A 27988-nucleotide genomic window follows, 5' to 3' on the forward strand; every position below is an offset into this window, starting at 1 on the left:
GTCAAGACGCTTTTATTTCATAGCGCGTAGCATCTCCTTAGCGTAGCATCTCCCTTAGTTTGGGTCTGATTCACGCAGGGGTACGGAACCCTTTCGTGAATCTTAGGAAGGGCGTGTAAAGCTCGAGGCTACGCACAGGAGGGGTGTAGAAAACAGCCCATTAGTGTGTCAACAACTCGCCGCGATTACCAGCAGAGTTCAGCGGAAAGGGAACAAAGGAAGGAATGCGGCACGGGACGACTGAGACATCTGGCGGTCAAGGGCGCGGCTAACGCAACGGGGGGCTTCCACGAAGGGAGACGGGAAGGGGGCGGTCCCGCGATTCGGCGGCAGGGACGCGCCATATGTAAGCTACCCCGTAGGAGCCGCCATGCCGCCTGGTAAGAACAACTGATGAACGGCCGGACGAGGCGCCCGCCTGTCGGAGTGATGTCTGTGATGGTCGCGTGCGGCATGGTCGCGGGGGCCGGGAACAAAAGGGCGCACACTTAATGGGGTCCTGGTGGATGCTCCCGCAGCGGGAAAAGGGACACCGCGACACTTCGAACGGCCGAGGGGTCTCGAAGACGTAAACAAGTCGTAAATTTAAGGATGTCACGGACAACCGCGCGACGGAATGCCAGCAGCTTAGCGGCAGCTGAGAACCCGTGGGTTGCCAATACTTGGAAACGATGACCGCACGTGCTTGCAGAAACAGGCGATGCCGTGGGAACGACTCGGCGCACTTGTATTTGTTTTCGCTTGATTTCAGGAGGGGAGAGAGTTTGGACAACACTGCAGAAGTTGAGGGCGGGGCATGTAATCCCGTGTACCAATCGGGTTGTGCTCGCTTCCGGGAATGTGGTTTGATTTTAGTAACTCTTGATGCTCTTTTTTCAGTATATGTTTTAGGGAGAGGGTTACAGACATTCTCAAAGCTAGAGAGAGCGAGCTACAAGTACGGTAGCCAATGGTGTAAAGAGTTAGCCGCGATTGGTTAGTGCTGGTTTTGCGGGATTGGTCAGTGTTGATTGCGGGCCACGCCTCGCAGTGTTTAAAACCCGGGCACTGTAGCCCGAAAGGTCGTTCTTGGCTAGGGTTTAAGCTAATACCAAGTCTCGGCTAAGTATGCCGAGCTAGCCAGTTCCATGTTTTGTTTCATGCCACCTTGCTGTAAATATTGTATGTATATAAACTTCAGTTAACCTCTTGTCTTTTGATCAAATGTCGCTGTCTAAATTCTCTCAACACCGTCTCTGACCCGGGGCCCACCTTCTGGGCAATTGCACCAGTCTCCGTAAGAAGAACGAACCAGCCACATCATCGGCATTAACATAGAAGAGAGTTTTCACTGAACCAATGGTGCATGTTTGTGCAACAATGGTAGTGGTGACGTGCCATTCATCGTCACTGGTGCATGCCACCACTGGCGACAGTTAGGAGCCCTGGCTTCTCTCTAAGCAATCACCTTCGTTTATGCGTGCTTCCCTCATAGCTGATCTGAAAACCTCCTTTATAAGCTGCCGTACTTAAACGCCCACCTGATTACAGCACCTGTGGGCTTAACTACATAAAGTGCACGCGATAAGCGACAGACCATATTGCCTAGCTACCATACCTAAAGAAAAAAAAAAAAACGTCTGAATTTGCGTTTCAGATAAAGCACGTACAACGGCTTGTAAGCTCCACCGCCGTTGTTTGTATGCCACCTCAAACACGAAGAACAATCGGCAGGAAATGGACTGGAGACGGCAGGAGAGGACGGCGGAGGGGGACGGGGGGGGGGGGGGGGGGGCGCCAATAATCAGCCACAGCTGCTCTCCCATAGCGCATGCACGCTGCTTTCGTTGAGCCGGCGGCATACATAAGCATTAGACGGGCGGCCAGTAATTCGCTTTCACACTAGCACTGAGCGTATAGAACGCATACACACCTATGCGAGTCAGCGGGCCGGTCGGCCGGCCTGCAACGCTCACTCACACTGCGTCGAGGTGAGCACATCGCGCGCGCCTTTCTTTTTGTTCGACGCGCCAACAGGTGCGGCAGCAGCAGCAGCAGCCAGAAGCAGCAGCGGCGGCAGCGCCGCCGCCACCACCTCGGCGAAAAGTAGAACCCCATTTGCGCGCTTATCTGCATTTCCGCCCCTCTTTCCCGCTATTTATTACAGGCGCGAGGAGCGGAGCCGTGTGAGCAGAATACGTAACGCGCGGCGCGACACAAACCGCACTACTACTCCGTCTTCCCGCTCCCGCTAATTGCGCGCAGCGCGCAAATTTACCACTTGCGCGATTTTACTATGGTCTGTCGAATTTTTCGCTCGTCTCAAAGAGGCTTTGAAAGCAGTGGTCGTCAAAATTTCTGTGCATTACTTAGCGTGGCCCTATACGAATCACTGCTTGCAATTCGTAGTGCGTAACTCGGAGCTCGCTGCCCGTTGATGGCCTTTTGCTTCGCCCACAGGTGCACCGAATTAAAATGAGGCAGAGTGCGCAGCCATGCGCTCTCTACGCTCTGCATGGCCCTGCATGCGCATCTGTCGCGCCTCTTCTCATCTTTTTGTTTCTTTGTCCACTCTCCCTCCGCTTCATTACCGGTCTCTCTGCCTTCCCATTGATTCTGTTATCTTTGTGCGGCTGAGAAAAAAAGACGCCACTTTTTGTGATTTCTTTCTCCTCCGGTCTCGAGGCCTTCCACCCTCCTGTCTCTCCGTGCGCACACACACACGCGCTCAGACGCAGTCGCGTCGCGCAGATTTAAACATCTCGGCTCAGTAATTTGATAATTGCCGGTGGTTAGGTCCCCCGGCCTTCGTTGTAGCCGTCGCGAGTCCTTCGGCGTCGCCCGGCGAACTGTCCCCTCGCTCGGGCCGCGGCCTTCGTAGGACGAGAAGAAGGAAAGAGGGACGAGGGAGAGGAGGAACCAGCGCCTCGCGCATTGCTTTCCCCCGATTGTCGTTCTCGTCGTAGCCGTCCGACCCACGCAAACCGCTTGCGGGCCTATTTACATGCGGCTCTTGGCTACTCGTCGTCGTTTATTATATTTCCTCCTCTCCCCCAACCCCTCCTCCTCCGCTTAACTCTTGGGTTTTTATCTCGCTTCGACAGGGGCGTTCCCGTCTGTGTGAGCGCTGGCGCGCCACGCAGCGGGTCCCGTCCTGTCTTAAATGCTCGGCTAATTTGGTGTAGCCATTGATGTGCCTGATAGACCTGAGATTAGACAAGCTAATTGTTATAATTACCGCATAACCGGAGTCGCTTCTCCGCGGAAAAAAGCGCTGCTCCGCCGCGTGTATCTATAGAGATGCGGCGGGCTTCGCTTGCTCGGTCGGTCGGTTACGGAAACTTTTTCACGGGCGAGGATTTATAGGGAAAAGAGGAAAATTAAGTGGGCGCGCCTCTCAGATTCTTTTTTCTTTTTGCTCGCATCGTTACCGGGAAGGGAGAGCAGATAATACGATTATGTTATTACCTGCCCCCGTTCTTTTGGCCGCAATTTATCTTCGCTCGCATCTACAGGGACATTGCCCAAAAACGGCCATTTCTTACTTTTCTTTCACCTGTTCCGCCATTACCATCCCCCCTTTTATATGCGGTACCGAGCAGAGGCGCCTTTGCGTCGCGTGGTATTATTTACGGTCCCGTGTATTAAGACAACACGAATCCGTCCAGCCTCTTGGCATGATGACGCCCTCCTCTATTTTTTACATTTTTATTTTTCCCCCGCATATATTTAGCCAGCAGACTTTCGGCTCCAAAGCGCCCGTCCCGCCGGTGCCGCAACACCATGTCTCATTTTTAATGAAGACGCCGAAGATCGCCTTTATGATCTAATTAAGGGACGCGCATTCACTACTGCGCATGCGCCGAAGGTCTTAAGCAACGCGCTGGGCTCGAACAACGTATTCTCGGGAGAGGCCGAGATGTCGGACACACCAGCGGCGGTGGCGTCGGCCGAACCACGAAGCGAGCACGTTTATTATCCGCACGACAACACCGCCGTAAATCATGCGACGGAGGCCGACGGAATCGCGCATGCGTTGGCGTAGCCAGAGAGGATCGCCATGTAAATTGCCCCGCGATGAGCGGCTGCCGGCCGCGGTGACTAAACGCTCCACGCGAAGCCTATTGAATTATAAAGGCCGAGGGAACGCCGGCCCTGGAGCGGCGGCCACCAGCAAATTACTTCTTGCGACAGCGGGCATTGAAAGCCGGCCTCCTTCGACGCGTGCTGTGCAACCTTAAATCCTGTTAGCGGAACGTTAACGACCGGGCTGTTGCTGAGTCGGAGGTGTATGCATGCATGAAGATGTGCGGATCTAAAGAGATGAGGGAGTGAATGGCCGAATGACTACCTGAGCGATATAGTGAGTGAGTGAGTGAGTGAGTGAGTGAGTGAGTGAGTGAGTGAGTGAGTGAGTGAGTGAGTGAGTGAGTGAGTGAGTGAGTGAGTGAGTGAGTGAGTGAGTGAGTGAGTGAGTGAGTGAGTGAGTGAGTGAGTGAGTGAGTGAGTGAGTGAGTGAGTGAGTGAGTGAGTGAGGCACCAGTTGCCTTGAAAGCGGGATTATAGCGATAGGAATTAATTTCCTCGGGATCAGAGCCGTGTATTGGGTTAGTGACTTTTGCTGCCGATTTCTCAGTCACTCCTTTTTTTTTCGCATTTCCTCTTTTCCTTCAGTTCCCTATCGGACTTGTGAAAGTGCAAATGAAACAAAGAAACGCATTGAGATAATACAGGCCAATAAAAACGGTGTACAACTCATTTGTTGCAAAATATGTTCCTCTGGCATATTCAGACCTCTAATGCCTGCAGTCTGCGTGCGCGGGAAACAGGCGACCACCGCTACCGCCTTGCTCACGCAAGCACATTTGTTCCACTTGTCTTCACTATCTGCGTGCCGCGCAAACCTCTCGGACCACCCAGGCCACGACAGTCTCTGCTTGAGTGCGCCCCGCTTCAGTGGACTACGCGACAAACTGCAGGCGGCCACCATACCCCTGGACGCAGGGGAGCCCACGTCCCCAGATTCACTTAACTATTGCTTTCAGCCTTGTACTACCCAAGGAAAAAAAAAAAAATGTCGCAATTAAACTCCGCGCGCGAGGCACAGCGAGGAGAAGAGAGCGATGAGTGCGGCGTGTCGGTGCTTCCGGAAGCTCACAATACTCGCATTGCATAGTAATGACGCTGTTCGCAGCAGTTTTGGGGGCCTCTAGGTAGGAGACGGCAATAGCGACGCGGTGGACTAGGGAGGACGAAGGGGGATGGGAGTTGTGGCGGTAGAGGGGGGTTAGATGAGGCGGAGTATAGCAGCAGCCGCGCAGTTCTGCCGCCGCCGCCGCCACCTCGTTTGTGTAACAACGAGACCATCGCGCCGCACGCTTGAACGCACCTCTGTAAATATATATATACGCGCCGCCTGCGCCGCGCCTTGCTTCCCGGCTTCTCCAAAAAAGCATAAAAAATCAAGCGAACGGAGGACAACTATCAACAGCAGTGAGGAAAGAAAGACTCACACGTGGATGACCCGCGCACGAAAAAGAAAATAAGGAGGGAAATTTTATATTTACACGGAGCGGCGCCGCGTCAGCATGTAATGTGTAGAAATCCCCCCCCCCCCCCCCCAGCTGTGCGTTTGTCTCAGGATGCTTCCTCCGTGCTTCCACTCCTCTCTCTCTCTATTTCTCTCTCTCTCTCTCACGCACGCACCCGGTGATGCTCAGTAGCGACGATAAGGCGAAGCGCACGCAAGGAAACGCATGGCACGCACGCACACACGCACACTTGCGCCCTCGGTTCGTGCGCATACAAGCGCGCCTCTTTGAAGCGGCGGTCGTACGTCGGTTCCGCGTTTTCGGTGCAAACATTATCCGAGTAATTAAATGTCGTTAACGAGGCCGTCGCGAACAACTCGGGGAGCGCTCGCACGCAAGCGCGCAGCTGCGCCGTGCAGTTCGCTATGGTGGCGTCCGTCGGTGCCGGCCTCATCAAGGAGAAGCCAACGAGAAGATTAATCGAGGAAACAGAACAAGCGTGCCGGGACGGCCTCCGCTCTCCACGGTCGCCTGCCTCTGCTGGGGCGCCCCCTCTGCGCCTCTGTCCCTCCCGTCGATGTTTTTTTTTTTGTTTCTTTTTATCCGACGCTTTTACACTGAAAAAACCCACATGACTCTTCCCTTTTGTTTTCTTCCTCACTTTGCAAAAGTCGGGGAAAACTCCTGTGCGTGCCTTGAAGGAAGTGTCACACAGAAAAAGTTTGCGTAGTGGTAAAGTAAGCCATCAGGTTGTGTAACACGAACCAGGGGCTCATACCCGAGCAACACAAGCAACGTAAAAAGGTACCAGCAAGATATTCACCTCCTATGTCGTGTGCAAGAGTTGTCACCATTATAATCACTAACCGAATGCAATCCATCGCAAGACGAACGCGGGGCGGTTGATCGTGGTGATCAAACCCAGTGATTTCATTGTAATAAAGGAGTGATTTCTCATTGGTATCAAACCTAGCGCAGCCATGCAGCTACAAAGGAAAGCTATACAGCTTTCTAAGAAACTTCGCAGTTAAAGAAAAATTCGTCCTGGTCCGGGGTTCCCACTTGGAGTCATTGATATTTCGCTCTCGCCCTGCCATAAGCTTGCCGTCCCGCTTAGCTCAGTTAGTAGAGTAACTGCTCCGGTGAAGCGATGGTCCCGGGTTCGAACCCTGGGCCAGGAAAAACTTTTCCTCAACTGCGAAGTTTCTGAGAATGCTCTATAGCTTTCCTCTGTTGCCACATGGCTGCGCATGGGTGGACGTCAATGAGTAATTACTCCCTTATTACAAATCTACTCCACCTTGGGCGATTTCCCTAAACATTTGACCAACAGTGATTTCAATTGCGTACCCTGATCTGCACGCCATATTCGTATCTGCGAATTTTTTTAACCTCAGTACTGATGATATTCTCTGCCACCACGAATACATTTCCATTTCCTTTGTGTCCATTCTGTCGGCATAGCAAACCACCGGTTATATGTTCTACGCATTTCGCGTCCTAGTCCAGTCCATGTTTGCCTCCTAGATACCAAGATCATCTCACTTTGTTCTCCAATCCATGCTGGTCTTCCTTCATCACTTAACATTGCGCCAATTATTTTATTTTCCATCTCTCGCTGCGGTGTCCTCATTGCAATTTGAAGCTGTTTCTTAAGCGTCTTGCAGTAGGTCACGGACAAAACAATTGTTAATTGCATTTGTATATATTTCGTACTCTTATACGTCCGTATTCATCTGCATACGCGCAATTGTAGCTGTCAATGATCTCGGCTTAGGAACCGCCAGATACGGTAGCCGTGTTCTATATTTTTAAGCATGGCGTAACCCTGGTGTGGCCCGTGCCACTCTTTCTATTACAGTCATTTTAAAGCGAGAGCATTTGATGGGAGCTCATCCCGAGTCGATGTGCAACTGAAGTCCTTTCTAGTTGTACTTGTTCTTCCCTGGCGTGGCTTGCAACGAAGCGGATTGGCGCTAAGCCAAGACAAGCCAAACTCAGAGCCAAGCCAAGAGAAAGAGGGAGAAGACGGAAGAAGAAAAGAAAGTAGCAGAATGAGTTGATGAGAGGAGGAGAAAAAGAAGAGAGTGAGATAAGAATAAAGAAGAGTAATTGGAGGGATGTGGTCATGGAGAGAGAAATGGAAAGACGAAAAAAACACTGGTTAAACTATGCTACGGTTTAGTTAAACCATGACGATTCTTGCCGAATGTATCACCTCAGCGCTAGCTTCGTTTAGCTAGTAATTTTCTCTCTGCCTCCCCCCCCCCCCCCCCCCAATATTTTTTCGTCTTAAAACGTTTATTTTAGCCAATAGAGCACGGTCAACGTCAACCCGTTCAGCACATATATAAGCTTAATCTTTATCCATAGTTCTGTTGCCGTTTCTGCCAGTGTTTACTCGGGGCGAACCGTCCAGCTCTTCTCTAGTTCTTTCTACTTTTACGCAGAGCAAATGGAAATTTAACTTTTATTTGACTATGCTGCAGCTTTGAATGAATTCAGACCGGCTTGTCCTGACCTTAGATGGTCTAATCATTTTCCACTAACTCTCTCTTTTTTTACCGCGCGATATCTTGGATAACCGTGCATATAGGAGTCAAGGACATGTTAGCAAATTTTCGAAATATTCACCAGCCTTGTCATTTCTGCTTCTTTCGTCAATTTGTTCATGAAACTTCGTAATTAATTGAAGAATAAATGGCCCGGCACAATCTTTCAGACACATTCTTTAAGCTCAAACAACAGTGCAATCTGCGATACTCTTTTGCTAGCCGGGTTTGACAGCTTAACACTTTTATACACTACACTACACTACACTACACTACACTACACTACACTACACTACACTACACTACACTACACTACACAGGCACCGTTTTCGTAAATGGTAAAAGTTTAAAGCGTCATATGCCCGAGCTCAGAGACTATGACTTTGGGCTCACAGGACGGGTTTTGTACGTTATGTGACCGCGAGGTTCGCGTGCGGGCATCACGGCACAATTAATACCGTGCGCAGAAGCCGCCATTTACAACTTTTTATTTCTTTTTACTTTTCTCGCAGAAACTACAGCAGCATTGTTTTCCTGGCCAGGAACACAATAAGCTACCGTTTGCGCACGAAGAATTCGCGCATGTAGTTGCTCTTGATCACAAAGGAGGTCTGCGCATAATGTTCTTCCTTGCCGAAGCAAGCGTTATTGCCACGCCAGGCGGCGCGACGCTGGCTACATTAAACGAAATTAAACCAGCTGCGCACAAGCCCAATTTCGTCGCATAGTTATCCCATCTTTAAAAACATCTCGCCTTCCTTGTGTCACATGAGCTTACAAGGTCTCGTGCACACCAACAACCGAGGCCAAGGCTACGCATAAGGGAAGCTCACACTCTGTAAATTATTTCCTGCTCCTAACCAGGAAGGCTCTGCATGCACAGGTGAGTTACCAAAGTAATGGTTACGAACCGCCAAGGAAGCTCTAATTACTCCGTTTTTGGTTTTGTTTGAAGTTAGCGAAGAGTTAGACGTTAAATCACTCGCTGCATGCAGACCTTTGAGTTACGCATAGCTTCAAAAACAAAATGAGAAGCGATGATTAGAGCAGTTTTTATTCCTAATTACTGAGGTATCCTTGCTTTTCACTTTGTTTTTCGCAGATGATTTCAGTTCAAAAACAGTGGACAATTTGGAGCGGCTCATTTGCATGTAATTACTAGTTCGTCTAAGTTGAGGTTCCGTCTTGTGATTAGCAAATTTTTCCATTTCACGTTGCAGAGAGGAGTATATGTCACAGAATGGTAATCTGGAACACGATTATCGGAGGTAACCCTTCTCTAAGGAAAAGCCTTCGCATAATAATTACTTTAAGACTGAACTCTATGCCGCTGCATACAGGCTTGAAGTATGTCAACATGGCTCGGGTATAGATGCCGAGGCAGGGAGCAAAATAGAAATTGTACTGACCTGCACTCTCGCTTCCGTCAGGTCAACCCTCATCGCCAGTTCCTCCCTGAAAGGAAAAAAGGAATATGTGCACTTTAAGCGCAGTACCAGACTTCGTGAAGAAAAAAAAAAAACATAGATTCCACATACTACGTTTGCCTGCACCAGTCCCTTCGTTAGTATCACGCATACACTAATCAACGGTAATTCCTCGTTGAAATTGCATGAGCGCACATATAACAGCAAAAACTATAACAGACGGAGGGAATCGGAAACCGGCGGCCTGATGTCGTCTTCTCTACGATTACTTAGAGAATTTAAAGCAGGGTATTTCCTTTTCCATGTATTTGAGGTTTGACGCATAGGCTGCCCTAGCAGCCTAACCTTCGCCTAAGCCTAAGCTTCACCTCGGAATCGTCAGTCAACCAATCATCAATTCTGAAATCCAACATTGAAAGCAAGAATACTTTAGCCGGTTGCACGTCTCGTCCACTACGAGAGCAGGTGGTCCTCGCGTCGATCCAAACGCTGCTATCATTCTGAAAGTCGGCTAAAATGGTAAAATAATATGGAGGATTAGTGACTTAGAGGACAGTTGTTGTAACATACGAGGAACACAAATCCCGAGTCGTTTCCTAGCTGGCTCGACGGTTCTAAAGGTCCGTCAGACCTCTAGCGATATGCGAGTATTCTGCTTTCAGATTTCTAACCCCGACAGGCTATATCGCTCTAGTTGTTGGCTGATGGTGTAGCCACTCTTCGTTTTTTCTCTCTCTCCTCGAAGTTACCAATGGTAACCCGAAGCAACGCAAACGTTATACGGTGCCGGATGCAAAAGTTCGTTCAGCAACGTTAAACTCGAATGAAGCCGCACGTTCTCAGTAATTCCTTCGTAATTGCCTGGGACTTCCGCTACGCGTCCGTCAAGCTGCCACGCGAAAACTTCGAGACGTGCCAAGAAGCACCGCATAACACGCAAGCTGCACTCTGTAAATTTACAGACCTCCGCTCGCGTGTTTCCCGACTGCGTGTACTGCAGTCATAATGGGCGGATTGTGTTCATCGCGAGGCCTAGCACGCGCCCGCGCCGAGCTCAATGGCGTCAAAAATTAGCGCCGTTACAGAAGCGGGCCGTGCTATAGCTGACCGCATGCGTGCAGCGGCAATTAGAGCTGCTCCTCTTGCTGAGCACCAAGAGCAGCCCTCAATGCACGCACGTAAGAGAGCCGCGCCATCATCCACAGGGCGAGAATGGGCGACCGGGTGGGGTTGTCTCAGTCCCTGCGCCCTTATTTCGACTCAACCATGCATGCGCGCGCACCCTCGGCGACTCTTAATTCGCTCGCGTCGGCTTTTAAAAGGCGCGCGTATATGAGGCCCGGAGCTCGCTTCGCTCTCCCCCCTCCCCTCCCCCTCTCTCTCGACGCGTTTTTTCGAAATGTACAGTGGGTAAGCACGCCCGCCGGCGATCCCTGTCTGCGCATGCTTTATGGTTATTGCTCTTAATTTAACAACGCAAGCAGTGGCACCAAGCGCGCAACGTGAGCGCGATAGTGCGAGAAGCCGACGCGACGCGCATTCGCGTGTTGGCTTCAGCGCGAGCGCGAGTTTGGAACGAACGTGGGTGCACACTCCGCAAATCCGTAACGCTGCGGCGCTGCCGGGTGTCTCGGAGCCCGTGGAAATAAATGCCACCCAGCACGGTGGCGGTGTGCTCTTCGCACGTTTTTTCCGGGCAGTTTTACATAGGCGAAAGGAAACGAAGAATGGGATGTTTCCTGTGTCCAATTTGGCGTCGTAATTACGAGTGTGCAGTTCACATGAAACGCGGTGTGGTCCCCGCAGCACCAGGCCCCGCAGGACTCTGGAGAGAAAAAGAAGGAAATGCCGCGACGACATAAAAAAAAAAGAGAGAGGACGGGACGCGTAAGGGACACAAAAGCTATTTATTTCTGTGGTCGGCGTAATTAATGCTGCCTTGATCTTGTCTTGGCCACCAACATGAAGATAATGCTCCGCTGCGACGCCGTTGACAGTCGGAACGTATGAATCACTCGGGAGAAGAAAAGGAATCGGTATACCTTGAAAAAAAAAAAAAAGCTGTGGCTGAGCTCAGCTATGCTTAGATATACAAGCGGAAACTTTATTATGCCGTAGTTATACTAATCGCGACAATTCCTCTGCGTGCGAATCATACAAGATGCTAACGGGTATCTTTCCTTCGCCTCTAATGCTAAGGGAAAATTGCAAATGCTTCGTCCATTGCGAGAAACTGGCAGGCGCGCACGCGAGAGCAGCGCCTTCGCCTTTTGAAGCGAACGGAGTCATGTGGGTAACCACGTGACCAGAGCTGGCAAGATGACTGTCGGTGCAGCGGCGAACCACGTGGTTAGTCACGTGACAGACCCGCCCCCCCACCCACCGCTCCTCCTCTTGAAAGTCAAATGTGGCCTCTCGGTGACCTTGGCTCCTGTTAGGCCAGTAAAGCGTTCGCTTAAAACAACAGAAAAAAAAAACGGCTTGGCAATTCAAGAAGAAGCTTCTCGAAGATCGCATCACGGTTAAGATACGTGAAGTTGGTTTGGTTTGGTTTATGGAGCTTCTCCAAAGCAACTCAAGCTATGAGGGGCGCCTTAGTAGAGGGCTTCGGATAATTACGACCACCTGAGGTTCTTTAGCGTACACTGACATCGCGCAGTACACGGGCCTTTAGCATTTCGCTCCATCGAAATGCGATGGCCGCGGCCGGCATAGAACCTGTGTCTTACAGCCCAGAAGCCGAGCACCATAATCAATGAGGCATCGCGGGAGCGTAAGACACGTGACGTCTTCGTGCCCTTCGTGTGTGTACATGTACATACATGGCGAGATCTTAGAAAAAATTGGCCTGGCTTAGCTTATGGTTAAGCCTAGGATGCGAAGCATACCGCCGGCGGAGGCTGCGCGTCCGCAAGCGAGCGCACGAGTTGAGCCCCAGCTTCCACAGCTGTTGTGACGTCAGCGCCCCTAGCGGAAGGAGCGGGAGTTAGGCCGCCGGTGGAGGCTGCGCGTCCGCAAGCGAGCGCACGAGTTGAGCCCCAGCTTTCACAGATGTTGTGACGTCAGCGCCCCTAGCGGAAGGAGCGGGAGTTAGGCCGCCGGTGGACGCTGCGCGTCCGCAAGCGAGCGCACGAGTTGAGCCCCAGCTTTCACAGCTGTTGTGACGTCATATCACGTGGTGCGCCGATGTAGGTCAAGTGGCAGCTACGCGGCCGCGCGCGGAGCAGCAAGGAAGAGCTCAATTGTGCGGCTAGTATGCTTCGCATAAAAGGCTGCATCTTCATTCATAACCGAGCAGCGACAATGAAAGTGAAACGAAACCTTCCTTGAATTGGGTCCGCGTCTTCCTCGAACTGGGCCGCATAACAATATATGTATATTTACCGCTTGAAATAGAAACGGCGCTGAGAACTGACCCCAGTTTGAATTTGAGGTTAAAACTGCGAGCTGGTAAAAATGAAGACGTAGCAGAGAAATGACGAAAGCGTGCGGCAGCGTAGACCGATCACACACAGCAGCATTTCCAACGTCCGATTTCTAACAATTTCCTCACCGCGCTACACTGACGTGTAAACTGTATATGGCAAATCGGTCAAACTGTCCACGTCGTAGCTCTAGACAGCTCCGTCGTTGACGCGTACTTAAGAACTAACACTGAACTTTCATGGCAGCCTAATCAAAAAGCGACGACGATGTTCGTTTCTATGCGCTGCGAAATATAATGTAATAAAAGTTGAGCGATATAACGTGCATTGCTCAATGTTAACTTTTTAGACATACATGCTGTCACGCCGCAACTAGTGTGCGTCGTGGTAAAGTGTCAGGAGTGCCGCCGAAGGGGAGCAGGGGAATGCGCAGACAAAGGGGAAAGGACTGAAAACGGCGTCGCGTGCGAGTGTCGTGCTTCTCTGCCCCAGCGAGTTGGGAATGGTTTCTTCTCAGAAGTCGGTTCGAAACACGAGACGACGACAGGACGGCTGGGGTGGATTGGCGCTGCGCTTGTTTTCGTTCTTGCTAGCTGGCCGGAGCGGCTAACAGTGGAGCGTGTGTTTTAAAATGTGTTTGTTTCTTCTTGTTGATATAGTTTCTAGTTAGTCATGGCTGCTTACAGCGATGCGTGTGTTTTAGATTGTGTACTTGTCTTTTGCCTTGTGACCTCTTACTTCTAAACGACGGCGGGAAAGACATCTATTGGCTAAAAAGTAAGTTTTGGTGGGAGGATTGTCTATTGGCTGAGGATGGAGTCTTTGGCGCGAATGTGACGAGATGGGTGGGCGCGAAGGAGAGCGCCGAGGTTGGGTGTGTGGCAGCCGGACAGATCGGTCGTGTGTGGCCGGTGGTGGTCCCGGGGCCGAGAGCGTATAGTCGAAAACGGGAGTTACTTGAGCGTCGCCCGGACGGGTTGGCCGTGTGTTGGCCAGCGGTGGTCCGGAGTCGTGGAAGTTTGAGGTTTTACTTTTAGTTGAAGCGGAGAGGCCGTTATCTTTTCGGCATATGTAAATTAGTTGTATGTATATTTGTATTAAATAATTTCTTGATGGAAGCCTTCCAAGTGCCTTATCATCCGGAGACCTGCACGCCTGTCTGATCTCACCAGTAGCGAAGTACGTCCCCAGGGTCACTCACGAGACCCGCCCTCTACCACTCCACGTCAACAAATATTACGCATACGCATAAATATTTACGCATACAAACTGCTGTGTGCCTATAAAAAAGCAGCACAAGGTAGGTCAAAAATTGTTTTAAATTTAGCAAACCTCAAAACAGTGACAAAAACCTACTCTTTCAGGTACCAACCACCATGGTTTGTTCCTTTTTCACGGATTGGCTTTGGGGTTCAAAGGATAAAATGTTCATTACCTTCTCTTCTGAACGATATTGACTTCCAGCACATAGATATTATTACAATGACGCATAGGCACATAGCGAACCTGTTTGTGTAACGGTTATACTGCCTTCAGTTTTTTTTTTTTTCTTGCAATGCAATGTTTCTTGCTCGCCTTATGTTGAGAAATTCCTTTTTGCAAATTCAGATTGGGCTTGTTGAAAATGTCATTTTAACGCATGTGTTTGCTTACGCCATGTCACTGCTGCTGATGTAAAGGTGGCTGAGGCTTTGTCAAGCTGCGGAGACAGCAGCTTTTACTTCAGCCACCTCTTTTCGCTCACTTGTATCGAGTGGTGAAAATAAACATTATTATTATTATTATTATTATTATTATTATTATTATTATTATTATTATTATTATTATTATTATTATTATTATTATTATTATTATTATTATTATTATAACATCAGGAGGACAACAACATCAACGTCAGAGAGAATAGAGGGAAAAAGAAAATTCGTTACTCATGCGATTTCGAAAGTGAACGAAACAGCAAACGCCTGAAGACTCTCGCAACCACAAGTAAATTTTTTTTAACCATTTCTTCGTTGTTAAGAAAAGCGTTCTTGTCTGAAACAATAACGCCAAACAATCGGACGCAGACACGGGAAAAATTCACACCGAAAGCGCTGTGTGTGTGTCCCATTGTTCTGCGCTGTTTCTTCAGGATGTCGCCACATCCTCGTCCATCAGATCCTAGCTTCTCTCTCGACTGTAAAGTACGCGGTATTCTTTTCAATCATTTTTTTTTTCATATTTGTGTTCAGTTTTGAGACTGCAGTGTGCATTTCTCTCGTGGTTCTATCTTCAAGATATCCATTTCGAGCTCTCTCTGACGCAAATGAAATTGAAGTAAAGAAAATTTTTCTTTGGACATGTGTCAATACCGAACAAAAAATGGATGACTACAATCCACGCGTTAAGAATATATTGTCGTTTCAACTATTATATTTCATAACTGCGTTCAGTTTTCAGACTGCAGTGTGCATTTCTCTAATGGTTCTATCTTCAAGAAATCCATTTCGAGTTATCTCTGACGCAAATGATTTTGAAGTAAAGAAAATGTTTCACTGGACATGTGTCAGTACCGAACAAACAATACATGACTACAATGCACGTGTAAGAATATATTGTTATTTCAACTATTATATTTCACAACAGCGTTCAGTTTTGAGACTGCAGTGCGCATATCTGTCATGGTTATATCTCCAACATATCTATTTCGAGTTTTCTCTGATGCAAACGAAATTGAACTGAAGTAAAGAAAATTTTCCTGCCGACATGTGTCAATACCGAACAAACAATGTACGACTACGACGCACGCGTAAGAATATTGACCGAATGACTAGAAATATTTAATAATCTGGTTTTTATCAAATTCTAGTGGTGGCATAGCGAGCGTCGTAGCCGCCGTAGTAATGCTGTCAGATTTAGGAACTCAGACCGCTCATTCACACTTTAGAATTAAAAATTTTCTTTAAATCAATGCAATTTCATCACCAGTTCACGCAGAAACTCCGTTGTACACAATCACTGGATCGCTGATCCAGACGGCGCATAGGCGATGGGTGTAAACTTTGCTCCGACACCTATGTGCGCATAACAACTATACTATTAATGCAGTGGTTATCAGGAAAGGAAAGACGCAGTAATTAACTGCCTCACTCAAGGTGAACACCCGAACAGCATCGTTCAGTAAGAGGTGAGGGAGGGAGTGAAAGAGGGAAAATAGAAAGAGACGCCGCAGCAGCGGTGAGCCCCGAATTAATCTTGACCACCCAGGGTTCTTTAACCTGTACCGACATCGCAGTACGCACGGTCATCCTTTGCATTTCGCCTCCATTTTAATGCGGCCGCCAAAGCCGGGGTTACAGGGCTAAGACGAGTAGAAATTTGGACCGAAAGGTTTTCGTTAGCACGGTGTGCAAGAAGCCGATTGTTGTATACGAGGACAGTTAGCGCAGTTTCGCCCCTTAGCGAATTGCGGGGCTGAATTTGCATAACTTATCCTAACTCCCAGCTCCGACACAATAACAGCACAGGCGCGCGGCCACTCGCATTCAAATAGCCATGCGTACACAAGTCACGCAGCACAGAGGTGCCCTAATAACGCTTCCAACGTGTGACCGCATCGTGAATACCCTTATTTCGTGTGACGAGCGCGCGCAGCACAAAGCCGTTCGCCGTATACAACGCCCCATTCAGTGCTGCCAGAGCGGAAACCACGCACACGCGACCGACGAGGTGCCACGGCGGCAGTTAGTGCGGACGCCCGGGCCTGCCACGCCGACCGCTCGGCAATTGCCGCGCGGGTTGCCTGCCCGTCGCGTGTCCCTACTCGCAGGGCAAGGTCGGCGCGCCGAGGTGTCTCCGTACAACCGAAGCGACAGCCCAGCGACCGCGCGCTCCCATTTCACGGGCAATCACTGCTCCATCCAAGTTTCGTCCCCGCACACCAAAGCCACCCCGTGATGGAAGCCCTCGTATTTAGTATATACCCATGCAAGCAGTGCCTGTTGTTACACCTCGACAATTTATTTCGCCCCGCAGTCACGCAACGATTAGACGACAAATTGCGAAATCTCAACCCCCGAATCTCTCCCTTGTTTCTCCCCTCCCCCACACCCCTTCCTCCTCTCTCGGTGTCCTACAGAGCGCCGCCATAGCCTTGCCCTTTCGTCCAGGCAGCCCTCAACGAGATGCGAGCAACCTTTCGCATAACGACCAGCGTGGGGGAAAGGAGGAAAGGGGCACGGCGAAAGGAAAGAGGGGCGAGTAGCAGAATGGCCCCTGACGCCACGCAGTTCGTAATGCGCCGCGGCGCGGCTTGGAGAGACACCGCCGGAAGGGGGACGCAGTTTGGGAGGCAATTAAATGTAGTCCAGTGCCACTGCGGACGCACCCCCCGACACGAGCGGAGAATTAAGTCCGCAGCCTTTGTTCTCTACTGAGGCTGCCCTATCCCATCTGTCTCCATATGTCCCGGCCCTGTTCTTCCTACTCGGGGCCCGTTGTTCGGACAAGCGGCCCACTTTGGAGACACTGAGCCGCCAACGAGATGAGGTGCGACACCGGCGCGAAGAATTAACTCGAGGTCGTTTTTTATTTTATTTCGCCTAGTCTACTCGTGGTCGTCCGCACGTACCTGTGCTGGCAAAGAAAAAAAAATCGAAGATTATGTTGTGGAAGACAACAGCAACAACGCATAGTCTATACTTGCTCGTAGAGAAGCTCGCCCGTGCAAGTTTACAGAGGACGTTCACGCTTTGGTTCATTGTGCAGTGACTACGCCTGCAGCCTGTTTGTAATCATCTAATCGAAGTACCTGCCTACTGCACATCTGCAACCTCTATATCCTCCCGTAGTATTCGCCGCTGCGGCCTCTCCCCACCAATATGTCCAAAGAGGATCATAATGGCCGGCGCCTGGCGCGGGCGGAAGCCTTGGACCGCCATTTTCGGAGCAAACCAGGAGTCTTCTACGTGGACGCGTACGGCCCGGACCCCAGGGGATGGTACACGGCCGCGGTTGTCCACGAGGGTAAAACAGTAGACGCCCTTACTTTCAAGGCCCAGTCAGCAATTCACGCAGAAGAGGTTGCCATCGCTTTGGCAGCCTCTCACACCTCCTCCAAATACATAATCACCGACTCGCGAGGGGCTTGCCGTAACGTCACGCAAGGGTGGGTTACTCCCCTAGCTTATCGCATTTACCAAAATTGTAGCCGAGACTCGGATCCCGCGCACCGATCTCTCGTTTGGGCTCCAGGTCACCAAGGCGTCCACGGAAATGAGGCAGCCGACGCCGCCGCCCGCGCGCTCTCTCTCCGGGCATTTCCCACGGGACCCGACGCCGACCAGGACACTGATTTCAATCCGATTTATACTTTTAAAGAAATATGCGAGTATTACAAATCCACGCACCAAACTCTTCCCACCCCGTGCAAAGGGCTGGGGAAGGTCAACGAGCGGGTACTCCTGCGCCTGCTCACCAACACGATGTTGTGCCCGGCAACTCTGCAACATTTCGATCCTCAATTCGACGGGCGGTGCTCACACTGTGGGGAGGTGTCTGACACTTACCACATGGTGTGGGCCTGCCAGCAGAACCCATCCCTACCTCCTATCCCAAACCCCACCCGAGAGGACTGGGAGGCGACCCTGTCCGGTTGCTGCACCCTCGAGGCCCAAAGGGCCTTAACGCAGCGCGCCCGGGCTGCGGCAAACGCCAATGGGGTACCTGCCTAGGCATCCCACCTAGTTGTTGTAAGGGCGTGACCCTTCAGGTCACGACCCCCAACACCTCTCCCTATGATTTAATAAATGTTTTCACCACCACCCACCATTGTAAACATGTGTAATGCTTGAATTGCAGATGCATACGTACCCGCCGTTCCGGTGTTTATCTGTAGACACTTTTAGTCTGCAGATTTGCGAACGAGTACGCTTTCTGCGCAGGTGACCGGAAGTTTCAAATATTTAACACGCTTTGTGATTATGCTGCAGTAGTGTTCTGGATACGGTAATAGCTTTGTTCAATCTTCGTTTCTCTTTCACTACATATCTTCGCGGTTCTCGTTTACGACTTGGAACGGTGTCCTACAAGACTGCCTCTTCTTTTTTTCGACCCCGAAGTAGGCCCACAAAAAATGGAAAGTTGTCCGAACACCCATTCACATCTGGCGCCGCGCAATTCTGGCCGCCTTGTTCAGTGACACGAGGCAGTGGAGGCGGTGGAGCTGACATGGTCAACCACGCTGGGTCTCAAGAAACGTGGAAAAGGACAAACATGCGTACTGCGTAAACGCAATGAATAGCGGCACCAGGAGCAGTGGAAAAACGTGCTCACTATATATACACCGGGCGCTTTCTTCTTCTAACCTCGTAAAAACTTGGCGGCAGCTGTGGCAGCGCGAACTTCGCTTACAAGATGTTCCGCGGTGTTCAGCTTAGGGTCGTGTTAATAGCCCTCTTCCTTTCAGTGAGACTTAGCGCGTAAACCCCGCTTCTCAAGTGACTGTGAGACGCTCGCGTAATAAGGACACGCGAACTGCTGGCCTGTAAATTTTACGGCGTTTCCATATTTTTGCTTTTTCTTGTTAGCACGAGCGTCTGAAGTAAGTAAAGTTGCATTTACATCGCTTTATAACCTTGCTTTCTCTTCTTCCCTTCACTTAAATTTCTTTAATTTTCCTATTGCGTTTGTAGTTCTCATTAAGATTGTTAATGTTGTTTCTTCTTTTTCCTGATATGTTTAGTAAACTTGAGCATCTCTTGGAGGCCCGAGTAATGCTCAAGATATAGCGCGATACGCCTACGGAGAAGAGTGTACCGAAAAACCTCAGCCGCCTAGATGGTACGTGTTGCATGTATACAGGCATGCACAGTATGAAAGCGAACATTTAGTTCACAATCAAGTTTAGTTCAGCTTTAGGTATGCTTCTAACTCGAAGCGGTGTCTTAGGAATCGTGCTTGTGAAGGAATATTAAACTTGCAAAAAACCACATTGTGCTATACAGGGTGGTTCACCTAAGACTACACAATTTTTAAAAATAGGGTTGTTGAGCTAAAATAGCGCTTTTTTCGCCATAGCATTGCCAGCGGTGTAGTACATCAGAATACAGCTGAGGCATGCTAACCAACTGGCTGGTTAACTATTATCGAATGGCTAACTTTTTAACTATAACTGTTCGTCTCCTTAACTATTGAGAGGCCTCTAACCGACCGTGAGTAATATCCATATTAGTGTTTAGAATTTCGAAAACACAATTACCCTCGGCACTGTGGTCCAACAAATTTTGCTTACATGGCGCCTTAATACGTGCGTTTTCAAAAAGCTTTCAGGCAAAGCAACCTCTCCAGTGCACGTTATTCGTCGAAACAGCCAAAATTTGTTGGGCTACAGCGCCGAGGATAATAGCATTTTCGAAATTCTAAAAATTGATATGGATATTATTTACGGTCTGCTGCACTCATCTCAATAATTGAAGAGCCTAATTGTAATAGTTAAAACGATAAAATTCCATATTAGTTAACCAGCCTGCTAGTTAACATGTCTTAGCTGTATTCTGATGTACTCCACTGCTGACAGTGCTATGCCGAAAATAACTGCTCTTGTAGCTCAATGAGCCTATTTTTAAAAATTGTGTAATGTCTTAGGTGAAACACCCTGCATGTACTCACTCATGCATACACTTGCAGAGACGTCGTTGGCGACGTATACAGCGATACCCTGACTCCTTTCATGCTGTTTCATTCCTACTGTACGCTTACGCGTGCGCATCGTTCTAACTTGCAATCGTTCGAAAGTACATAGCTCGGAGAAAGGATGGAAACACAGGAGATGTCATCATGAGTCGTGTGCTAAACGCGCCTAGCAAATTTTGGTGGTCATCATCATCATCAGCCTGACTACTCCCACTGCAGGGCAAATGCCTCTCCCATGTCTCTCCAATTAACCCTGTCATTTGCCAGTCACGGCCACCGTATTCCCGCAAACTTCTTAATCTCATCCGCCCTCCTAACTTTCTGCCGCCCTTTGCTACGTTTGCCTTCTCTCACTCCGTTACCCTTAAAGACCACCGGTTATCTTGCCTGCGCATTACATGCCCTGCCCAAGCCCACTTCTTCCTCTTGATTTAGACTAGGACGTCATTAACCCGCGTTTGTTCCCGCCCCCACTCCACCCGCTTCCAATCTCTTAACGTTGCACCTATCATTTTATTGCGAAAGCAATACTACTTGCACTTTCACGCCTTTGCCGTGCCGCGGCGGTGACCACCATTGACCTTCATTTGACCTTGATTGCGTTAGATTGGATTAGATTGGATTGGACTGGATTGGATTAGATTAAATTAGATTAGAATACATTAGATTAGATTACATTGGATTGGAGTGCATTGGATTGGATTGTATTGGATTGTATAACCGATGCATCACCACAAGTCTAACCACAAGCACCACCACCAGCTACACTACCAGCTGAACCATGGCGTAGGTACGGATATTGCTTTCGCAATTGCCGGGCTTAACCACAGCGAATTTTTTTCTTTCCATAGCTCGCTGCGTTGTCCTAAGCTGGACCCTCCTTGTTAGCCTCCACGTTTCTGCCCCATAGGTGAGTACCGGTAAGATACAGTATAGTATAGGCAGTATATTTGGCAGAATTGTGGCAGTATATCAGACAAAAAGTTTTGAGAAGAGAATTGATCAGCCACCGCAGGCCGATGTTTAAAGCGGCGAAATAAATTTCGCCAGTTCGTCCAAACTGTTCGCAGTGGAGCCATGGCAGCGGGCGCGTCGTGCAAGCTGTTCGGTTAGGAGCACGAAACGAAACTTCGCAGCGATTTTGACCTTTCGAACAACAAGTGTAAGCTGTATGTTAGCTGTGGAAATACCAGCCACACGTGTGACAGCTCAATCGTGCTGGCCGAGAGACCGTGTTGGAAGTGTGATTATTATTAGTTTAGAGACGCGTGTTTGCTTTTGTCCTCAATGCTCCGGTGCTGCGACCACGGTTGAAAATGTCCCCACGTCTATTGTGATCTCGTCTGGAGAATAACTGAGACAGCCTGCTGTCTCACACTGATGAAGCTGTGAATTTCGAAACATACATACAAACGCAAACTCTTTTCACTTTTCTTTCTCGTTCTGTAGCAGTGCTTCCAACCCTCTCCTTGACAAAAGAAAAGGGGACGGGGGGGGGGGGGGGGGGGGGGGGGGAGTAAAAATTATTGCTGCGCTGAGCTGAACACTGTCAGACTCTGTACGCTCCTGCGTCCATTGCTAAAGTGTTCTGCAGCAGAAGCAGTCTATTTACAGACTGCGCTTTTCCTGTGGCATGAGTACTTACTGAGACAAGACATGCCCCGAAGCAAGAGATAATGAACGCCGTAACGAATTCGCGCCGCGTATATATTCGCGCAGCTGCATGGTATCAGATTTGAAAGGAGCGATGAAGGTCCTTAATTGCTGGAAACGCATTCGGCTTTTCGTGAAAATACAAATGTAACACGAAAATTCTGCAACGCTTTGCACCTCGGTGAGCACGCCGCGGCCTCTTTGTAGAGACGCTGACCGAATTATTTTCTTTTTTTACTCTGCATACTAAAGAATGAAATATTAAAGCAGTGAATCTTAGTCACAAAGTATAGCAAATGACTTCTTCCCCGTGTAATTTGAGCCGCTATTAACGCTAAAGAAATTAATGACTTTTATAAGTTGGGATCTTCTCATCCCGAGCCCTATCGCGGTTCCAAGCGAGATGCTTTGTGATGGGGGCGCTTTATTTGTCCCCCATTATAATACGCACGCTATGTTTTTGTTCTTTGCAAAGTATACCCTGTACACACTGCTTCAGGAGGGGGTGAGTAATTACTCATATTCGCGTCCACCCTCTCATATTACATCTGAAAGCCCGTGCGTACATGAAGATATCCAGAGCTAAAATTAACGAGCTAAATCCGTCGCATCGCGTCGCTTCGCTTCGTGCTTCCAAAAGTATGACTATCTGGCTCGCATAGGCAATAGCACCGCTGCAATGTACTCTATATAAAGCGAGCGAGCGCTGCGGATCGCGAACAGGTAAATTAGTGAAGGACACGCCTCCGACCGTGCTCGGCGTGAGCAGGCCGAAAGTCATTAATATAAGTACATGCATGGGTCTTGTAACACCTGCTTTTTTAGGTTTACGAGACCATAAACGCTGAATATGTCGTCGCAACGCTCATGTCGTCTATATGCTTTTTTTTTGCATTCACTGTAAGCCGCAACGTTCCCGTGGGACTAGGCTCGCACCGAGCGAAGACGCAATTGCACCGTCGTCGTGCCTTTACAAGGTTTGGGAAAAAAAATTAGCAAATGAAGAACATCGCCCTGTAAGAATCGCCTCTTCGTCGCCGTGTACGTGCCGACGAGACAGAAAATTACCTCCGCCCCGGGCACAGCGCTCGAATAGTCGGCTTTCCTTATAACGCGCGCGAGCCGTCGCCGCTGCTTTGCGTAGGTCTTTACCATTGTCTTCGAAGAGGATAAGCCTCTTAATAACCTCTTGCGGCCTTATTGCGAATAGCGAGAGCTGAAAGGCAACTGTTAGCTTCGTGCGTAATCGAAGCAATTACCGGCAGCTCGTATTTAAGGCAGTTTCCTCACTCGTTTCCCTTCTTTTTCCTTTCTTATTCGTGGTGCACGCGTCTATCTAGCGCGCCGTTTTATGCATGACGATGCCGGCAGCCATTGTGATTGTGCCAGTTTCGTACGAGCGCATACAACCGTGCTCAGCTGTTTATTTTCGATTATTCTGATCTGCTTATTCATGGATAAATGTGCTAGCTCAACCACTATACATTTTCCACTGAGGGCGTGAGCACCGAGATTGGTGCAAACCAAAAAGAGAGGCGCTAAGGCTTGATTATTGTGGCCATGCTCCCAAACCTGCAGTTATTAGCGCTCATAAACCGCGTCACAATGGCTGGGTGTCTGTATGTGAGTAGCACGTGTGCATGCGTGACTCAGGCAGCGATAGACAAAATATGCTAAGCCTAAACTCCTCGAGTGAAAGAAACGTCAGCCCTTATCCACAGTGCGTACCCGGATCGTTGTCAGCCAGAAAAAAGGTCAGGCTCGGCTGAAAAGATGGAATTAGCGTCCGACCGAGTCTCGGCAGTAAAACCAGAGTGAAATTAACGTTCATCAGCCGCCCCCATTGAGCTTCAAAGGCAGATGCGCTTCTAGGTACTAACGCATACGCGGACAGGAGTTGGGAAGTCGCTTACACCTGAACCGAAAGGCAGGCTTCCCCACTAGCTCACCGCGCACCACGAGCACGCCTCGTTCGCCTTTTCACATCTCGCAGCGTGCATGCACGCGTCGACGTCTCCTCGCGGTGGGGAGGACTCATCAGGCGCGCATTTAGCGCGGCCTTTGTGCCGCGTGCGCGCGCAGCAGGGCGTACCGCGTGCCCAGGAAATTGAGTTTGGCCCCGATGGGAGGCCTGTGTCCGCGCAAGCACAACAACCACCACCACAGCGGCGGCGGGCCTTTCTTCGAGTCCCTCCGGCCGCAGAGCGGATTACAAAGAGCTGCTGACGAGCGCCTGAGAGCCTGCGCGCGCGCGCGCCCGCACCCGCAGCGAAGCAGCAGGCGCATCTCACAGCCAAGCGAAGTATATTCTCTCTTTTGCCGCGCCGTCCACGGGCCTGCGCGGTAGCCGCCCGTCACGACGTGTCGATCTCGGACGAAGGGTCACGAAGTCCCGCCGCCGCAGCTCGGCATCCATCCATCCGCCCCGTACTCTCTCCTCCTCCTCCTCCGCATCCTCCTCATCACCTTTCTCTTCCTCTCCTCTCAGAATCCACCGTAGACAGCGGCGGACGAGCGCGCAGTGTGCGATGAGCGCGGCGGGCAGAGCGATGAATCCGCGAAGTGGCCGCCGGAACAAACGCGGGCTGGGCCGCCTTTAAGCTCAGCGCCATTCGAGGGCATTTGAGGAACGGCTGTTAAACACGTGTCCTAAATACTGCTACGAAGAAGAATTCCCGCGACGCGTGCGGAAGAAGAAAAGAAGGAGCTTGAATGGTCTTTTGGGCGGTATCGAAATTACCGCAACGTCTAGGGGCTTTACGTCTGTCGGAGTCCGCGCTTATATAGTTGCAGCTGTCATTGAGGAGCGCCCTGGACGTCCTTTTTCTCCGGCAGATTTAAGGGCTGCCTCAGTGTCTTTGTGCATCGCAGCGATGTGCTGGAAACGATGGAAGAGGAGGCATGCTGCTTTGTTCCCGGTACACGTCGTGATAGGAGAGTTCTCCAAGCCCGTAGCAGAGCTGTCAGAGTATCAGTAAAGGTTCATGCCGCGCTGTTCCATTTCAGACTGGTAGTTCTCTAAAGCGGCATTCCCTCTCTCTTTTTTTTGTCTTTCTTTTCAAGAAACTGCTGAGTTCAGACCCCGGAGTCGCTGATCATTCCCTGCAGTAAAAATTAAGCGGCAAATGATTACCCCTCTAGCTTTCCGCTGACATAAATTTTAAAACTCGTAAGGTGTTTGATTTCCGTCACCATCAGCCACGCTGAGTCAACCGCGGAATAAAGTCCTCTCTCGGTGGTGTTCGATTAGCCGTGCCCTGTGCCTGTAGTGGCGGAGTAATTGCCGGCAGGCCACTGTAAGGCTAATCGAGTCTGTAGATGTTTTTCAAGGCGATCTACTAATCTTACGTTGACACTTTAATTCTGACGCCGATATTTAAAAAACATGGGGCCTTCTTGACGAAATTCGTAAAGAAGAAAATGCGATAGCATATGAAACTTAGCTCACCCCCAAACATACCGAAGGACTCCTCCAAATTTTGGAAGTATAGACCCACACCATAAAATGAATTAAGGTGGATTAGTTGCTGGATTAAGGTGAGCTAGTGTGGATTAATTGGTGGATAGGGTGGATTCGTTGGGATTAGTAGCTAAATTAAGGTGAAAGAGGGGGTCGGGTCAAAATAATTTCAAAAATTTGGCGGTGGTGAAGACGTCGCGACCCTCTTGACCAATAAGGGACATTCGTTACGCAGAACTATATATGCTTTAAGAAGCTGCTAAGAGCTTGGACGAAGCCAACAGCCGCTTCGCCCTTCCTTTCTTTCATCGCAATATGGAGGGTAAGTGCCGCAGCGTAATTCCCGCGTTAAAATTTCTTCACAGAGTAGAGACAGCCATGACTGTCCGTGTACTGTTTATTGAAACTTCATAAGAACCACGCAGTGTATAAAGATAACAGATTGGTACACGCGTACGCGCTGTAAACTATGGGCCGCGAATATAACCATATAGTTAAGTCTTCATCCAAGATGTACGCTTAGCGGCATCTTGGCAGTACCAATTAGTAACGTTCGCTGCAGCAGCATTTAGCCGCCGGCGACTGCCTGCATTTGAAGCCACTTATTTCTTGTTCACTATTTCTTTCCTGCTTGCAAGTACTTCGATAAATGTGGCAAGCAATTCAGCTCACTCCCACCTTGCTACACGTCACGACGGGGAAAAAACAGCGCATGCGTTCGCAATTATAATAATTAGAGAAGAGTTTGATCGATCGGACTCAGCATGACTGATTCCGTGGCTGCATGTGCCGTCCTAGATCAGTATGACTGAAAATGAATTCGCATCCCCCTTACTCCACAGCCGTGCTGCGAGCTGCCTCCCGATCCATTGCCCGGAGGAATCGAAGAAGGAAGAAGAAAGCAGCAAAAAAAAAAAAAAAAAAAACGCCAGACAGGCACTGAACAAGGCGAAGCCACTTGCGAGATAATGGTCAAGCTTGTACGAAGCGCGCGGAGAAATTGCGGACAGTTCACTTTATGGCAGATATATATACACGGTGTGGTAGCCGAATCGTGCCACGTAGAAACGACGCGCGCTACGTGTATACGAGCGTAGCTAGCGCGTCGGCGTAATCCATAACAATCAAAGTATTTAGATATCTACCTCTAAATATTCCGCTGCATGTGCCAGCTTCAATGAACACGTCAGGAAAAGGAAAAGATTACGCGCGGCGGCGAAGCCAGTCTGTTATACACTCTTTTCTGTACTGTGTACACTCTTATGGGCGGATCATTCGAGGCATGGCGTTGCAAAGTGCTCACCTATCCCCCCTCCCCCTCTTCCTTCCCCCTCCCCACCTACACCACCCGGCTTTTCCACACCAAAGGCAACACCAACAACAAAAGTACCATAAGCAAGGAACAAAGCGAAGCAAACCCTACGCGAGCGGCGAATAGTGAAATTGCGCCCGGGGCACGCATCAGACAACGGTATACGTACGCGAGGGCACGTATAATAGCCGGTGCAAATTCGAAGATAGATAGCCCTAATTTGCCGCACTCAACGCTGCGCCCCGGCCGAAGTTTCACTAATTCATTGCAAAAACCACTTTTATATACACGAAGGCGATTACGGCGCGGCCTCCCCGATTCCGTCATTATGAGGAGGAGAGCGGGCAGACACAGGTACATACACAAGGGGCCCTGATTGTTCACCTCAGGCAGGAAAGAAGGCGTACTCGTGATAAGAGGCTGTCTGCGAGGCCGCGCGCGCGTTCCCAGTTACGTTGAACTTTCGAGCTCGCGATCCCGGTGCTCCCGAGTGTTAAGCACGAGGGCCAGAAAATAAAAAAAAGAAACAAGAAAGAATACCTCAACCCGTAATCGTGCGCGCAAACAACAATCTCGTGGGTGCTACGCGTATTGACGATGAAGAAGCGCCGGCCGCGTGGAGTTTGAATATGCTCTTCGTGACTGCTCGCCGCAAATTCGCTCTCGCATCGCTCTAAAACAAACTGCACCGCCCTATAATAACAGGTGCCCTCCTATATACAGGACGTGTTCGGAATGGGAGGATGGAGAGAGTTTTTATGTACACGGCCAGCAGCCGCGCCGTAAGGGGCTCGCGCTGCATGCAGTGTTCGCGGCCCAAGTGCATGCGTGCTTCCCGCACGCGTCGTCTCCGAGGGAGAACTTGTTCCCGTGAGTTCGCTAGGTGTGCTGTTGTCGCACTGTAAACGCTCGCTTTTTTTTTGAGTGATGTCAAATAATAATAAAAGAGAAAGGAAAGTTTGAAGGAGGAGGAAAAGA

The 27988-nt window shown here is 49.8% G+C and overlaps 1 protein-coding gene across 1 annotated transcript in view; it reads right to left on the bottom strand.

The window, feature by feature from the left end:
• Positions 1-27988, bottom strand: part of LOC149342201 (uncharacterized) — a 130656-nt gene that overhangs the window by 23875 nt on the left and 78793 nt on the right. The window contains exon 3 of the mRNA XM_089544483.1: positions 9472-9517. Within this exon, the coding sequence (XP_089400609.1) occupies positions 9472-9517 (46 nt within the window). The remainder of the gene's footprint in view (positions 1-9471; positions 9518-27988) is intronic.

Source organism: Amblyomma mixtum, chromosome 5, assembly GCF_055824585.1.
Source record: "Amblyomma mixtum isolate Tamu chromosome 5, ASM5582458v1, whole genome shotgun sequence".
NCBI lineage: Eukaryota > Metazoa > Arthropoda > Arachnida > Ixodida > Ixodidae > Amblyomma > Amblyomma mixtum.